The 16,888-nt window shown below is 42.8% G+C and overlaps 1 protein-coding gene across 1 annotated transcript in view; it reads right to left on the reverse strand.

The window, feature by feature from the left end:
* Positions 1-16,888, reverse strand: part of BLTP2 (bridge-like lipid transfer protein family member 2) — an 800,213-nt gene that overhangs the window by 222,878 nt on the left and 560,447 nt on the right. Inside the window, exon 28 of the mRNA XM_085649125.1 lies at positions 1,287-1,469. Within this exon, the coding sequence (XP_085505251.1) occupies positions 1,287-1,469 (183 nt within the window). The remainder of the gene's footprint in view (positions 1-1,286; positions 1,470-16,888) is intronic.

Raw genomic sequence — 16,888 nt, forward strand, 5'->3', positions numbered from 1 at the left:
TGCAATTTCTGGTATTCACTTTGATTCTGTGTGCATTACCTACCTCTCAATGAGATTTCTTGTACATCCCCAGCCACTGAGCTTCCTTCTGCATTACCCCCAGATTCTTTATGCCTTTCTAGCCTCTCACTAAGATTGTGTATACAATCTTATCACAAAACATTTTTCTACACTGCCACAGTTTCATCCACTTACTGAGATTTTGTGTGGATTACCAGGCCCACGGCTGTTCCTTCTATACTTATCCTCATCCCTCTACTGAGATTCTTTGTTTTTTCCACAGCTTATTAAAAGTTCCATGGACTTCCCAACTCCTTGATAAGCTTTTTATTCATGTCCAGCCATAGCACATTCTGAGACCTTCAGTGAGATTCCTTGTACACTTAGTCCCTGACAGGGATGATTAGAAATATTATTATGGCTGAAATTACCCATAGATTCTCAGCACAAAGGTAATTGCAACATGTGTCTGTCTCCCTTTCCTTACACCCACAGAGATACTATGTGAAATTTTAGGAATTCACTCACACTCCATATGCCTCTTGTTTCCTGGTCATAACTATTTGTGTGTATCTTATAATGACATGGTATCTTCAAGATGTAATACAGGTATAATTTGTTCCCATTGCATCACGTAGATAGCCTGTATATTCATTAAGCTACTAATACAAATGACTGGACTTTGGCTCTTGTTAAAATTCGGTAATGTGTCCTGCCGATTTCAGCTCTTTGAACAACTGTATCATCTGCTTGATTTGCAATGAAAAAATAAAAAGTGGCAACACAAGACAGAGAAAGTTGTCAAAAATAGAAGTTACTGTATAAGGTTAGCAACAGAAAATGAGAACAAGAGAGTAAAGAAAGTTGGTATAATGGAGAGGCTGTTAAGGGAAAGGAGTGTAGGTCTCTCAGGCAATATATATACTCCTGAATATAGCAGAAACTAATTTAAATTGGGGGTATTGTGAGAAATGAGTGAAACTTAGATGATGTTTGCTGTCCATCATTCATTTATTTATTTGCATTGCATGAACCATACTAGGTCGTATCTTGCAGCATGCGCTGTAGTTCCTTGTTTAATGTTCTCTGATGTGGAAAGTTGGCAGACAGAAGGTCTTCGGAGCAGAGTCCACTGAACTATCAATGGGAAAGTGATCCTGCTTTCAAATGACCAATGATTCATATCACCAAGAAGGTAAATAAAAACATTCAGATCTCGATAAAAGACAGGGCAGGAGAACCAGAAAACAGATAACTTTGCAGATTCCCCTCTCCTGTGAACATACCTTCCTGTTTTTTAAGTAGGTCCTCCTTCTCTGGGATCTCTGGGGTTTCTGGTGGGTTGATCTGAGTGACGAACTCAGGATCGATGTCGTGGCTGTAGCTGATATAATACATGCGACAATTGCAGCGTGAGATGATTCTCTGCACCTGTTGGGTCTGCTGGGCCTCAGCAGGTTGATTCCAGTCTAAGAAAATGAAGCAGAGAGTTCAATGGTAGCTCTGCAGATATAGGGCACATGCGAGAAAACAACTTTCAGCAACAAAAACACAGCAAGCCTGATTTTACCTACTCTTAAATGTACTTTTAGACTGCCCTCTCACCTCCCACTTGATGTTCCATGAGAATCCTACAAATTTCAGATCATTAAGGGGTGGGCTTGTAGGAATGTAACGTGTGTGGGGTGGCTCGTGCAGCGGGTGTACGAAGTGTAGGGGTATGTGCATTTTATGTGTGAGCGCGCATGGTGTGTATCTGTGTTGAATTTACAAGACCGACCTGTACCTTGTCTCCTGACCATCTGTTTGAAATAAACCAAGATTGGTTTTAATGGTTGTGTCACACAATTACTAAGATGGCTCCTTGATCCAAGAGATAACATTTGCTTCTAGAAAATGTAGTAAATTCAGCTCCAACTTCTGCTTTTGTAGCTCAGAAACCAGTTGGGAAAGTACTATATTAGCTTACTGCTGGACTGAATTCACCACTGTTTAGAAGGATGAGGCCAGAATGAGCCTACTCTGCAGTGTAGCTTGAAGGTTCATGAAAAATAAGCAGAGAGAAACACAAAGATAGGCTTGGTACAGCAAGACTGGTAAATACCAAGACCAAGAGGGAAAGAACCCAGGTGAAGTAAGATGAATTTCCAGCAGATCACAAACTGCATCCCATATGTACCAGTCAGCCTACCTAAAGCAGCAGATTTATCTCTCCCTCCCAAGCCAGAAAACTCAACAGACCTAAAGACACTAATGACAAATGGAGGGGCAGTAGTTTGGCAGAAGACACTAGGCAGCGATGTGTTGGATATGGCAGAATTTGGGAACATGGTTTTCCTAACGTGACTCTGCCCTGCATGAACATAATGCAGAAGAATGTTTCTAAAACCTTCATGCCCATCCTGCAAAATGCACTAAAATCTAATTTCTTCTCTCACTTCAAAATGCAGCAGCCACCAACCACTTTTTAGTAGAGCAGAGACTGCATCCTTTCTCTCTGCCGTGATCCAACAAAATCAGAAAACGCTTATGATTAGGATGGAACCCAGCCCTTGTGGTGCAGCAGGCAAAGGGTGGCCTTCTGGACAAACTATTCCAATATTAGTTTTTGTTTCGTAATTTTGTATTCAGAATTTATTTTATAATGAATACAAAAACATAGAGATATAGAAAACTCATCTAACATTTTAAGCTCACAAAAGGTTATTATCAAACAAGTCACAATAAGAAACAGATAGAGGAAGAATTACATAAAGGATCTTACATGAAATATAGAATGGACTATGAAAGAAATTGATATATGATAGAAGAAAATAATAAATATATATATTTCATTACATAGGAGCAGTAAAGTAATTATAGTATGAGATTTAAAATGTAATAAATTGATCCATAAAATACAAGATGCATAGAGTGACGTGAATATTGAAAGATATGAGGGTAGCTGCTGGAGAATCATGTATAAATAGGTAGACAAATAAATTGTGAAATATATATATATATACGAAAGAAAAATAGAAAAATAAAAGTAAAAGAAAAAAGAAATTATTTAATATATTAACAAATAAAGAAAGGAATACAAAGAAAAATACAGATAGAAGTATAAGCGTAAATATATAAATACAAAGATGAATGTGAAATTAAATATAGAGAAATATAAAGATAAATATAAATAAATAAATATAGCGAGACAGAGACTCCTTGTCCAAATGTAATAGAATGAAGGATGAGGAAAAGATGAGGGGGGGAGTAAGTGTTTAGGATTCTCGAAAAAATGGAGTCCAAACTTGTTGGAAGACGTCCTCTTGATCGTGAAGTCTATATATAATACGTTTGTGGGATGCCGTTTGAATCATTGCTACCAGCCATTCTTCATTCGAAGGAGGATTAGGCAATTGCCAATGTCTTAGAATACATATTTTAGCTGTAGAAAGTGCAGTTTGGAGAAGACGATGTTGCGGACATGTAATGGCAGGAAGAGTTCTAAAATCACGCAAGAAAGTAAGGGAAAGGGTAAGGGGAAGACAAAAGGAGGGGATAGTTCCCTGCAAAGTGACTCCGATATAAGTCCAAAAACACAGCACAGAAGGACACTCACAAAGTAAATGGGGGAGATCACAATTGACTTCAGAGCACCTCCAACAAACATTTAGAATGCAACAATAATCCAGCTTTGTGTAATTTCAGAGGTGTCCAATACCAATCATGCAGAATTAACAAAAAAACAGAATTTCAAGCAAGCTTCTTGAGTGCCTTTGTCAAGAGCCTTCAATGTAGCCAATCATACATTATTTTCAATAGTAATGTGTAAACGTTCCTGCCGTTTTATTTGTAAAGCCTTGGCAAGCGGTTGTGAAAATAAGTGATGAGTTAAAACACCATACAAGCCTGACAGTACTCCTTTGTGTCATCTCCACGTAAGGAGATTATCTAATATTGGAGGAGGAGTTTAATATCCAGGGAGGAGAACCTAAACATCGTCTTAGACAGTGTTGTAGTTGTGAGTATTGTGAGGTTTGGTGTGATGGGACGCCAAACTCTTCACGAAGCAGGTCAAATGATTTTAGCTCTACATTGGAAATGATCTGATCAAGTGTTTCAATGCCACATGATATCCAACTAGACCAGTGAAGCGCTTTACTATTTATGCGAATACTTTCATTATTCCAGAGTGGAGCTTTGTAGTGTAAACGGTAAGAAATATGTACGAGGCGATGTGCTCAATGCCATGTTTGGTATGTAGCTTGCATCACCAGGTGTGGAGGGGAAGAACATGGATGTCGAGTACTATAAAGAAAGTTAGGGCCATCATGTCGATTGAGAAGAGAATGTTCTATTTGAACCCACTGTGGAGGATCGGTTGTGTCTGGGAGTAAATAAGCAAATTGCAAAAGATGCAAGGCTAAGGAGTAATGTTCCAGGGATGGTAAACCCAAACCACCATATGAATAGCGAGCTAGTAATTTAGCAGCAGCTAATCAAGGGCACATGGAACCCCAAACAAAAGACCGAATAAGGGCATTCACTCAATGTAATGTAGATAAGGGAATAACGGAACCATTCCCAGTATATAAGTAAAGTGAGATAAGGTGACCATCCGAACAGCCTGTGCTCTTCCCCACATAGAAAAACCTAAAAGAGACAATTTAGCAAAATCAGTTTCCATTTGTGTGTTAAGGGGAGTGAAATCGTCAGAGACCATACTTGATAGACCTCTATTAACTAGGACTCCCAAATATTTTAATTGTGATGATCTCCAACAGAAGGGATACTTATCAATTGATGCTTTTGTGGTACCGGGAGAAAGTGGAAGAGCCTCGCTTTTATTCCAGTTCACTCTGTAACTGGATTGGATTGCAAAACTATCAATAATTTCAAGTAAAGCTGGTGAACAGTGTGGAAGATCTTTTAGCATAAGGAGAATGTCATCAGCGTATAAATATAGTTTAGAAACACCATCTGCTATAGGTATGCCTTGTATTTGTGGTGAGTGTCGAATAAGTGAGGCTAGAGGTTCTATTGCTAATAGGAATAAAAAGGCAGAGAGGGGACAATCTAGCCGGGTACCCCTATGAATTGGGAAAGGGTCTGAAAGAAAACCACCACAGTTAATCTGAGCTACTGGGTTATCATATAAAAGACTAACTTTAGAAATAAACGAATCACCGAGGCCAAAGCACTTCATTGTTGCAAAAAGATATCTCCAGTCTATGCGGTCAAATGCTTTTTCAGCATCTAATGAAAGGGCAACCTCGTCTTCGACGTGTCATTTGCAGTCCATAAAGTATGAGCCAGAGTTCGAAGGTGATTTCTAGATGAGCGACCTGGAAAAAAACCTACCTGTGAATGGTGTATAAGAGAAGTAATAACTTTGCGAAGGTGTTCTGCTTGGGTTTTCGGATCAGATAGAACCCGCTCAGCAGAGCCTCTCTAACCCAAACCAGAACGTTACCCTCTCCCTAGGGCCTATTTACACCTAAATAACCACATATATGTACCACCTAAGGACAGGGAATTCCTACTATATATACCAAGACCTACAAGTCACAGCCTCGCGGTCCCAAACGGACCCAGGACTTCCTGCCCAGACGGCAGTCACAGCCTCGCGGTCCCAAATGGACCCAGGACTTCCTGCCCAGACAGCAGCCACAGCCTCGCGGTCCCAAACGGACCCAGGACTTCCTGCCCAGACGGCAGCCACAGCCTCGCGGTCCCAAACGGACCCAGGACTTCCTGCCCAGACGGCAGCCACAGCCTCGCGGTCCCAAACGGACCCAGGACTTCCTGCCCAGACGGCAGCCACAGCCTCGCGGTCCCAAACGGACCCAGGACTTCCTGCCCAGACGGCAGCCTTAGACAAGTCACAGCCTCGCGGTCCCAAACGGACCCAGGACTTCCTGCCCAGACGGCAGCCGCAGCCTCGCGGTCCCAAACGGACCCAGGACTTCCTGCCCAGACGGCAGCCTTAGCACGAGTTCATCCTATAATTACCACGGCATATAACAAGGGAATCAGTGTTACTATATATCAGATCACACAAAGACAGCTAGTTGAGCACAACTTGTTCCCCAGTTCGAAGGGCTCCCTTCTCCCTTATTCAGTTACCACCTACCTGATCAGGATTAACATCTGTTCATGTCAAGTCACAGCTGACTAGAAGAATAGGTTACCCTCTTACACAAGAACACGTAGCACATATCGCTTTAATACTTTATTTAGTTATTACATGCACACTCACGGAACATAATACATATCACATAACCTGCAAAGAAAAGTGAAAGATTAAGTTGTACACTCTAATAGTAAGGGGTTGACATCACCTTGGTCGTATGTAGCCTGCACTCAATGGTCATCTAGGTTCCCTTCTCGTCTGCGCCTCGGCTTCGCCTGGAAGTCACACCTCCGCAATCACGGGTTTACTCCCGTCTCCCTCTCCGAGTCACTGGGACCTCTTCCTCATCGGCTACTCTCTTCTCTTTGGAATATCTATTTCTCGGTTTTTCTCGACCTCCAAGTTTGTCATCTGTCTTCCCTGGAATAAGTAGCAGCTTTACTACTAACGGCCAGGTGCCGCCTATGGACTAGAAGCAAGTGCCAGCATCTGCCTCAGACTTTCACTAATATAGAGGTGCATTTTCTCATGGAAAATTCCAGCCCGTAACCTGCCGCCCACCAAATTCTTGTACCTCCCCGTGCCAAGGACACGTTCCCAGCCGGCCGGCCTGATGTAGTGTCTTCGGTATGAAGAAAAATACAATCCTTCGATAAGGGCCGGCCTGAACCGGTTCTCTCCAAGCGAATAACACCTCATAACTAAAACATCCCCTTTAACCTAGAAGCATCTCAAGCTGCCGGAGCAGAAAGAAAGATGGAGTCTCTCCCGTTTGAGGCCTACCAGGCCTGCATTCCGCACGGCTCCATGAAATACCCTCACTACAGGACAGGTTATCCCTAATACTAACGAATCTATCCCCTAGGCTATATGTGCAAGCCCTGATCTATGGGGAAGAGCACAGAATCATGTCGAAGTGCCTAGTAAATAGGCTCCATTCACTACTCTAACCCTTAGACTTGAATGGAAAGAGACTGAAGTCACCTAAATCACCCTTCAACACAATAAGACCGGAAAAATCGAGCAGTACAGAAGGCGAGCCCCAAAACACTTGCAAAGATCGTAATATCACTATTAGTGAGATGGGTCTGGATGACTGCAATCAATGCTCTATTAGAAATAGGACCAAGTGAATCTACTTGAACGGCCTCATGGAAAGCAGAAAATAGGGTTTGAACTGTTTCCATCCGGACCACTTATAAAATTCCGCAGGGAAACCATCTTCACCAGGGGACTAATAATAAGGAAGCTTAGCAATAGCTGCAGTTATTTCTTCTTTACTAATATCGCCATCACGGAAGGTTCTACCCTCATCCATAAGGCAAGTAAGGTTATGTCAGCAAGATAGGTGACTAATTGGTCTTCTGTTTTCGACATATCTGGAGTATAAAGTGGTTTATAAAAGGATGCAAAAGCCTCTACAATTTCTTGTGGTTTTGTAAGAAGCTCACCCATTTCAGCACATATTGCAGGGATTGCCATGGCTGCCTCACGCTGTTTGTGTACTAAATTTTCATAAATGTTAATGCGTTGTATTAACTTTTTTCCCCTATTGATATTACCTCATGATGGACTACGGGAAAACTATTCTATACACGTAACCGTGACAGTCCGAGTTTGACTGCGTACTCCAAAGGATAAATCTTTTCTTGTTTTTTGGCCTACGTATGAACCGAGCAAACGAGCGCTGCCATAGAATGTAAATTGGCAGGAATAGTGACAAATCCCCTACCCCTTGGTGTCGAAAGAATGTAAATAGGCAGTCTTTTCCAACAGCTTAATGGAGTAGCTGTATAACATTGTTAGACTATTTTGGAAACGTGGCAGAATTTATTTACTATGGCACTTAGTCCAGCTTTGACACACCGTTCCCTTCTTCTCATTCCCACGATATACTTGCAGCATAACATCAATCCGATTTCCACCCTCGAGCCCACAATATGATTAATCCCACCACCGACCACACGATCGTCGCCCAGTATAGGATCCTCTAGGCTGGAGAGGGTTTTTACCTTTGAATATCTGGGTATAGTTATTAACGAACGCATGACCTGACAGCCACACAAACTAAGAGCGAATATGAAACTGACTCAGTCTGTGGGTGGCATTGCCAGGATGACAAAGGGCCTTACATACAGACCCATAGGCCCACGTATACAAATATATAAGGTCCAGGCCCGGGGGGCCATTACTTATGGTGCAGAAATCTGGGGACATACGCCTGTGCAGAAGCTTCAGGTAACAGAGAACACTTTTCTCAGGCAGCTGACAGCTTTACCGGCCAGTACTCCTCTTCTGCCACTCAGATTAGATCTGGGCTTAAGACCGCTTTCAGAGGAGTTGGCCTTAAAACCCCTAACCCTATGGTGTAAAATATGGTCGTCCCCAGAACTTTCCAAATATAGAGCAGAGCTGCAAGAGATTTTGCGAATCCGTAACAACATACAAATACCATGGTTAAGTTACATAAAGCTTACCTGTGAGACACTGGGTAGACCTGACTTGTGGTATGATCCAGAGGTTACATGCACCAGGGATTCCCGCAAACTTATCACGAAGGTATTTCGTGAACACCACTTACAAGGTGCTATAAGGACAGCGAGGGAGGGCTCCCATATTGCCCACTTCTTGGCTTTTAAAGATTTTTACCACTTAGAGTCAACTTATAATGATATGGGTCCCACTCTCACAAGAAAGCTTTACATGCAATGGCGCTATAACACTCTCCCTCTGAGGGCATATACTGCCCTGTGGTCTCACTCAGCACACACGGCCCTTTGCCCCCTTTGCAAGCAGACACAAGAGACAGACCTGCATGTTTTATTCTTCTGTCCGGTGTACAGCAGAGCAAGGAAGTATTGGCTCTGCCCATTACTTAGAAACATGGGTTTCAAACAACACCTCCCAGCTTTTAGAATACTTAAATCTGACATCTCGCCCCCAATTGCCTTTGCTGTTGCCAAGTTTTTAACGTCTATGTGGTTTACACGCTCACGTCTTCTTAAAACCATATCAAGCAATGACGTTGGATTGAGTTAATATTTTTATCACAACTGTGTAATGTTTTAATACTGCTATGTTTTTATTGTACTATGATGCTTTCTTTTATGGTCTTAACGACCGAAATAAAGATATTTGATGATGATGATGAATATTATTTTTAGTACCAATTGGCTTTGATACTAAAGAACACGAGCCATTTGATGAGGTTAATCTCTTGGCATGTGTCTTTTTACCATGCATAACCTCTAATATCCACCCGTTCCTTACTTATGAGCCCGCTAATAATTCAAAAATAGGTCCTGTTAAACTAAATAACATGAGCCAATCATTAATGCAATCTTCACCCATGAGCCCGCAAATTGATTAACCTTAATCTTTCAGTATCTATGGGTTTCCAAACGTAAGAACACAAGCCCCGAGTAAAACACTCGACACGCAGTCTTTTTACCATCCATAAACCCGATCTTTATATACATCCTATAATATTAATCTTTCAAATTGTAGGCTTCCTATGAAACTGGGGTCATGAGCCACTATTTCTCGTAAATCACAAGGCAATAAGTCTTTTTTCCATACAGACGCCGCAACCACTTGTCAAATCTTGACAAGCATCGAGCGGCTGACTCTACGTGGAAAGCGCATGCACTGCGCAGGCAAGCCCCGTACTTAAACGATGAGGCTGCCAGTGCTCTGTTTCACATGACTGAGACGGACGCACGGAGAGGACACAAGGTATTAATTTCTAAATTGTTCACAGCCGGCTTTTCGGACCGCGATACTTACAGTTGACATTCCTAATGTCTGCCTGCCACGCTCTGTTCGCGATAGGAGGCCTTTTGTTGGGATCCAATTAAGGATTTTTTTCCTCCCCCTTTTTAATACACTTACAGACGGACTAATAAGTAGAGCTTTGAGGCAATTGAGAATATGTTTCGACTCTTAAGGTCAAAAAAACACTCTCCTCCCTTTCCCCTTAGGTGCAATCTATTAAACTACAGTCATTTTTAGGTCAAGCATTCGAGACCTATTGTAATTTCTTATGTTGGGTTAAAGCCATCCCCAGCTTTTCATTTGACTAGGTCAGTGTCCTTCAAAAATCCTTGCTTGCCAGTGGTCAGTCCTTCCTCTTTGTCCTCCTTTCTCTCTTCCGTTCCTCCCATGCCACAGGGACTAAGTACTGTCTCATTCCACTATGGTTCTTTATCTGTTCTCTGGGGGACCCTTTTCTTTCTTGGTTTCCTGCTCTGTTAGTGTTTGTCTGTGTTCAACTTCAGCCCCCGAGCTGCTTTCATTTAAATATAGCATTCTTCCTCCCACCTCCTCTTAACAACACAGTTGTTTTACTGCTGCATCTCCTGCCGTGCCTCCCATTTGGTTGCTTGTTCAGCTTGCCCATGACTCATCTTCCTGGTCTCTCATGCAGTGCCCAACACCATCTCACCCCTCCCACTTGCCCACTCCTCCCTGCGAGTTAGCAGTATTCAGAGACCTCTTTGGGCAGTGTATTGACTTCCCTCCACCCCTTTTGCCGTTTTATGCAAAGCGATCTGGAACTGTAGGTAGTGGAATGCTTCACACAAGAATCGGTTTTATTACACACTCTAACATTCATTTTGGTAGAGGCTCGGGTAAGATGATACTCGAACCTGGTTCCCTAGCTCCCGAGACAGCAGCTGCGCCCATTACCCATATCCTCTGCAGCTGTTCCCATTACCCATATCCTCTCCCTTTCGTATGTTTCTTCCCCACCCCCTTGACAAAAGCGGTGTTTTTATTATTTACGAACTAACACTCATTTAAGTTTTTTTCTCTCCTGGTGTGTTTATTTTCTGCATCATTTTAACAGCTCTGCTTAAAACTCTGTTTCATTAAACTTTACACCACATCAATCCGAAGGTGTGAACGGCTGACCAATTACAGAGGTGTAGTATGTCATGAGCATGACATACACTTACAAGTGCCTCATCCTACAATTGGATGATAGCTCAGGAATGTTAGTAGTGTCATCTGTGATGTCACGGAATCCTAGGTGGGGAGATTTGTATGTAAACTGGAGGAGTTGCTATTTGTGCCAGCTTCTGTATGGATGGGATCTCCATGGATTAAACTTGCTTCAATCAACCTGTCTGTATCCTGGTTTCATTAAGCAGGAATCTTTCACAGGCGTAGTCGGCAGAGTGCGGCCATGTGAGATCCCAACACAGAAAATTGGTGCGGAATCTATCAATCTAACAGAAAATAAGGAACAAGTCCAGGAGGCGTCTACATTCATCTGACAGCAAATATCAAACGTCTTGCCATGATTTGTATGCTTATCCTTCGCTGACGATTGGGAGCTTCGCCGCATGTGTGGTAACTAATGTGTACATACACAATCGATGCAGGCTCATCTTTGTGCTGATCGAAGTTAGCACATCAGTATTCTGACTTGTGAGTGACATACCACTGTTGGCAGCGTTTGATTGCACTGAGAACAGTTCCCTAGGTCGTCAGCTGTGGGAAAATTATGCAGTGCCTTTCTTGGTTTTAAAACTACAGTTTCATTTTTTTTTTATTTGGCATATGGGTTGGCGATGTTTCCGGATTGTGGGTGCTGTGCGTATGGAATAGCGCTCCTCTGACTTTCTTTCCAATGTCAATTTCGCACCCATTCTACATTGCCTGATTTTGACGATAAACGACGAAATTTATTTTTAAACAAGAGCCAACGAACGTTACCTGTCTCGAGGTTGTAGAATGGAGAGACAGGAGTGCTGTGGAAATATGGATTTTTATGGTCAGTTATGTCCCCTATCTTGGACCCCAACGGTTTCATGTATAAACCATAAGTACATGTATGTTCCCTCCAGTTCCAGTTATGAAGACGCAAACACATGTGCGTCCACCGTCAACATGTCCTCTTTCAGATCCGCCATGAATGGGCCGGATATTCTATTCCTAAGTATGAAAGGCCACCGGCTTTATATGGTTCACTTATCCCATTTTACAGTTCAGACGAGTAGGCCCTGATTCTGCCATCAAGTCTTTTCTGCCTTCTGCCTCTGAAAGCTCCAGTCTGAGCTCGCATCTGTACCCATGAACTTTGTCCTACTCCCTGCGCGGCTAACGGTGCCTGACTCCAGCCTGTTGCCTGCCAAAAACTGTATTTCACCTTCAAGATTATCTGCTTTGCTCCGCTCCCCATCCAATACATTCCTGTCTAGTAGTTTAAGTAAACATTCTCCCAGCTACCGAGCAAAGGGCCCGGCTTCTCTGTCTTCATGCAAGTAATTCATAGCCCTATTACTATGGAAGATTTCTGCCCTTGCATCTAGTGTAGACACTTAGACGCTTGTACACGCACTAACGGACAGTATAGTCAGTATAGAATAAGATTCTATCCTAAGAGACCTTTCTTTTTGGATAACACAGTTCTTTAAACATAGGATATTAGATATGATTTGGGATTAGGTTGACATAACCCCAGACTTCTGTCTCCACATGTAGAGCTAAATGTCAAGTCCCCTTCATCCCCTAGTTACACGTCAATCACACGTCATGCTGCTGCGTGCGCATCTCTGCCAAGTATTTCTGCTGACATTGCGAAATTCTTTCATGGAACCACCCATTTATGACATCATACCTGATGACGTTCTTTAGTTACACCCACTTTAGTTACGCATGTATGTTCTTATCTTTGTTATCAACTGTTACGCCTCCGGCATCTGTTTCACTGTAATGCCTATTGTATAAAAATGATTACTTGTCAATAAAGTGGGGTCCTTCACTTCCTGAACCTTCGTGGTGATGGAATATGGAGTCCTCAATTCGAATTGATTTTGGAATAAAGCCCGTTCCGAACCTCTAATACCACGGATTCTGCCTCTTATTTTACTGAGCTATTATTATAGATTTTCCGCATCAAATTAAGTCCCGGTAATTAAATTATTTACCACATAGATGGCGCCCGAATAGGGACACTTTCTCATCTCACGCGCCGGAGGTGCGTTGCAGGCCCGGTCTCCTGTTACAGCTGGACGGACAACAACGCGTACCCACAGGATTTCCTGTATCTCCCTCCTGCCGAGCGGGGGTAACTGAGGCTGCGATCAACACCCAGACGAGGCGGTGAGAAGTGCGAAGTATCCCGACCAGAGCCTAGCTGAGAGAGCAAGATCCGAGGTATACAGAGGCCCACCAGTTCCGAAGTTCCGAAGTTCCGAAGTTCCGAAGTATCGAGTCGAGTCCAGTCCGGTCCGAGTCCAGTTCAGTTCAGTTCCGAGGCCTTCCGTTCCGAGCTACCCGGTGAGTACCATTGTCGGGGAGGCGTTCTGACGTGCACATAGGTTGTGCCGGTCAAGACGGGTTTGGGTACACAAATCCGGTCTGCACTGTTTCAGCAGTGTATCTGTACTGTTTAGCAGTATATCAAGTATGTCTAGTATATGAAGTCAGAATTATCTAGTTAGTATCGAGTATTATGCTTAGTGAACGGCCATCATTGTTGTTCATTAAATGTTAAATGTTAAATGTTTTAAATACGTTCTGCATATTGTGGTGTGAATGACTGTTCATTATTGTGTTTCATTGTATTAAACGTGTTCAAAATTAGGTATCAGATCAGATCAGTTCTCAAAATGCCGCTCTTTTCGAAATTAAGACAGATCAAAACTAGAAAAGGGGTACTCGAAGAAGCTGCTCCCATTCCTCCTAGGGACACTCCAGGGTACTTTATGTATCATAAACATGGCCTAGACGCCATATTATTTCTTGATTTATGGGTAGACTACACCAAGGAATTACCAGAAAGTCAGAGGTGGCCCGCAGCTGGGACCTGGGATGCAGATTGCATCGTGAAAGTAGAGGAAGAATTATGGAAAAAGAAAGCTAGACAATCACAGAAAGACGCCATTGAATTATGGCGTAAAGAATCGTATAGACGTACAGAAAAAGCACGTAGACAGGAAGAGAAGAGTAAGGAGAATTTAAATAAAGTTCGAGAAAATATATTAATTGAAGAAGGTACTCGAGTAAAATCAGAACAAGTAGACAGACAACGAAATGCCCTTATGAATGGTATGTATCCTCTCCTGGCCGAAGGATTACCTAAGGCTACTCCGGAGATACCAAAAGACTTGCCACCCCCATTGTTTCCGATAAAGGTACATCCCAAAGGGCATCCCAGAACCGCAGAAGATGTTTTTCTTTCCTCTTATTTAGACGACGCAGCTCCCGAGTATGCTAATGCTGCGCCACATAGACCGCCTGCAGAGGGGGTTCAACGCCAAGACCCTCTTCCGTCTGTACCTCCGCAACAGCAAACTCCGACACAAGTTCAGGCAAGCACATCTGCTTCGACATCTGTATCCACACCTATAGTTGCTATATCACGTTCGACGAATCCTTTCACATCCAGCACCCCAGGTGGGGCTACCGGAGGTACATCAAACATTTTTTCCACGCCACCCAGAGTAAATAAACTTTCCTTTCAAGAATTAGCCCACCAACGTACGCCCAAACTAGTAACTCCCAACACGCTCAAGGAACTTCTAATAGATTGTAGATATGACCCTGTGTCCGGAAAAGGGGACGAAATGATGCTAGCATCATTGCGTATCCGACGAGCGGCTATATATTTAGGGAAGCTACCAGGAATGACTACACACTTAGAAAATATATATCACTTTGTCCAGTCAGGGCGAGATTCTGAGAGTATTAACAGAGCCATGGAGTACCAAAAAGTGGAAATACAGGGGGAACTGTTACGTTTCCTCATAAATTGTGTGATCAGAAATCAAGACCAACCAGGGGTAAATCCGAAAGAAATGCAAATTCTTACCACATGGAGTCAGAATATATCAGAGGGGAGACATGATAAACGATCATGTATAGTAGCTATGTGCCGAAAGATCCGCAAAGAAATAGAACGAATACACGAAGAAAGATTAGCAGTAGACGAACCTGAACAAACCGAAGACGAGGAAGAATTAGAACTGCCCATAGGACAGTTAGAAACCATGGCCTATGTAGGTAGAGGAAGATCTTGCAATAATACTAGATGCTTCACTGATCCGATACGTCCGGTACGTCCAGATAATAGCAGAAATTTCCAAACTCCTATAATAAATATAAGGTCCCCCGAACATTCGTTCCAAGCCGCTGACAACCTACTCCGAGAACGAAGGGGTTATCATATACTCGATTCTATGGACGAACAAGAATTAGCCAGGTCAGCCGTTCATTGGGTTGATAGTCCCGGAAAATATAGTGATGATACATTAGCACACACGTTTTTGAACCTCGCCCCAGATGAACAGCGTTTAGCTGGTATCTATATGATTCAACAACTCCTTATATTATATAAAAGCCAACACTCCGACCCTGGTCCCTTACCTGATATATTGACTAAACTACTCACGAATAAATGGAGAGGTTCAGGTACTGAGTTAATTAGAGAAATACTAGAATCCAGAAAGCAGTACATTCTTTTTGTATGTCCCGAACATGTTTCACTGCCCATCAAGGAAAGAACGACGTACTATATGGATAGACAGAATCCCTTACGCGAAGTGCACCCGATAAAAGGTGAGGACAATCAGTTTAAACGTGTGTTTGTATACACACCCATATCTAAAATAGAACTATTGGAAATGAAGAAGGTGGTACCCAGTCATGACAAAGACCCAGCGGGTTTCCACCGAGAAATTAAAGACATGTTGCTCATGGGAGAGTATACCTACCCCGACATTATGACAATATTGAAGGTATTAATGCCTGCGGGCATTTATGAAAAACTCAAGGAAAAGGATTGGGAGGTGGGAGACCAAAAGATAGATTGGACAGCATTAGAAAACGAAGAAAAAGCTCGAGGTCCAGGTGCAGGGCTTGGGGAGAAGACCAAAACACTACCAGGTTTACTAGTACAGGTACTGCCACGTTTATTAACCACGAAAAAGGAAGACTGGGGTGCAATCTCAGCCTGTAAACAAAAGCAAGATGAAGACACTAGTGATTTCTACGCCCGATTCGAAAAATGTTTTGGTATAAATAGTGGAATAAAAGCAAGTAGCGAGTCGTATCCACATCTGTTTGTGACAAAGTTAGTTGAAAATTCTTTGCCCCAAGTTAAGAATAGAGTATTGAAATTCGAGAGTACCTGGCAAGGTAACACTCCGTCACAAATGTTACAAATGCTACAGTACCATCACAATAGAATTAGAGAGGAACAAGAACATGAACAAAGACGCATGAAAGACACGAAAATGAAAATGCTAGTTTCCCAGACAGTTCCAGCTGACGGTCATAAAAAGGGTATGACACAGTCCAGTGTTTCAACAGGTCCTGTAAAAGGGACATGCAACTATTGTAAACAGCCAGGTCATTATGTACACGATTGTCCAGTTTTAAAACATAATATCGCCATAGGTAATACAAAAGAAAGACCACGGCCACCTAGACAGGATCAGAACCAACAAGGAGCCCCGCAGCATGCACAGTCCATGCCAGCTCCGCAACAGTCTCTGCCGGCTCCACCATCGCAGCCTATTGCTGCCACACAAACAACGACACGACAGATGTACCAGACCGCACAGTATGACTATCCTGATTATCAACGATACTCATGAAACAGCCTAGAGAGGGAAGTTGGCTTACCCCTTATTGAGGTCCCTGTAGATCAAGAAGGACCTTATGTACACAGTGAACTATTAGGCCAAGATAGAAAATTTTTACTTGATACAGGGGCAAGCCGAACAACAATAAAATGTAGTGAAGTTCCAGGGGCACCCCTCTCAG

The sequence above is a fragment of the Triturus cristatus genome, chromosome 3_2 (genome assembly GCF_964204655.1).
Source record: "Triturus cristatus chromosome 3_2, aTriCri1.1, whole genome shotgun sequence".
In the NCBI taxonomy this organism is placed as follows: Eukaryota; Metazoa; Chordata; class Amphibia; order Caudata; family Salamandridae; genus Triturus; species Triturus cristatus.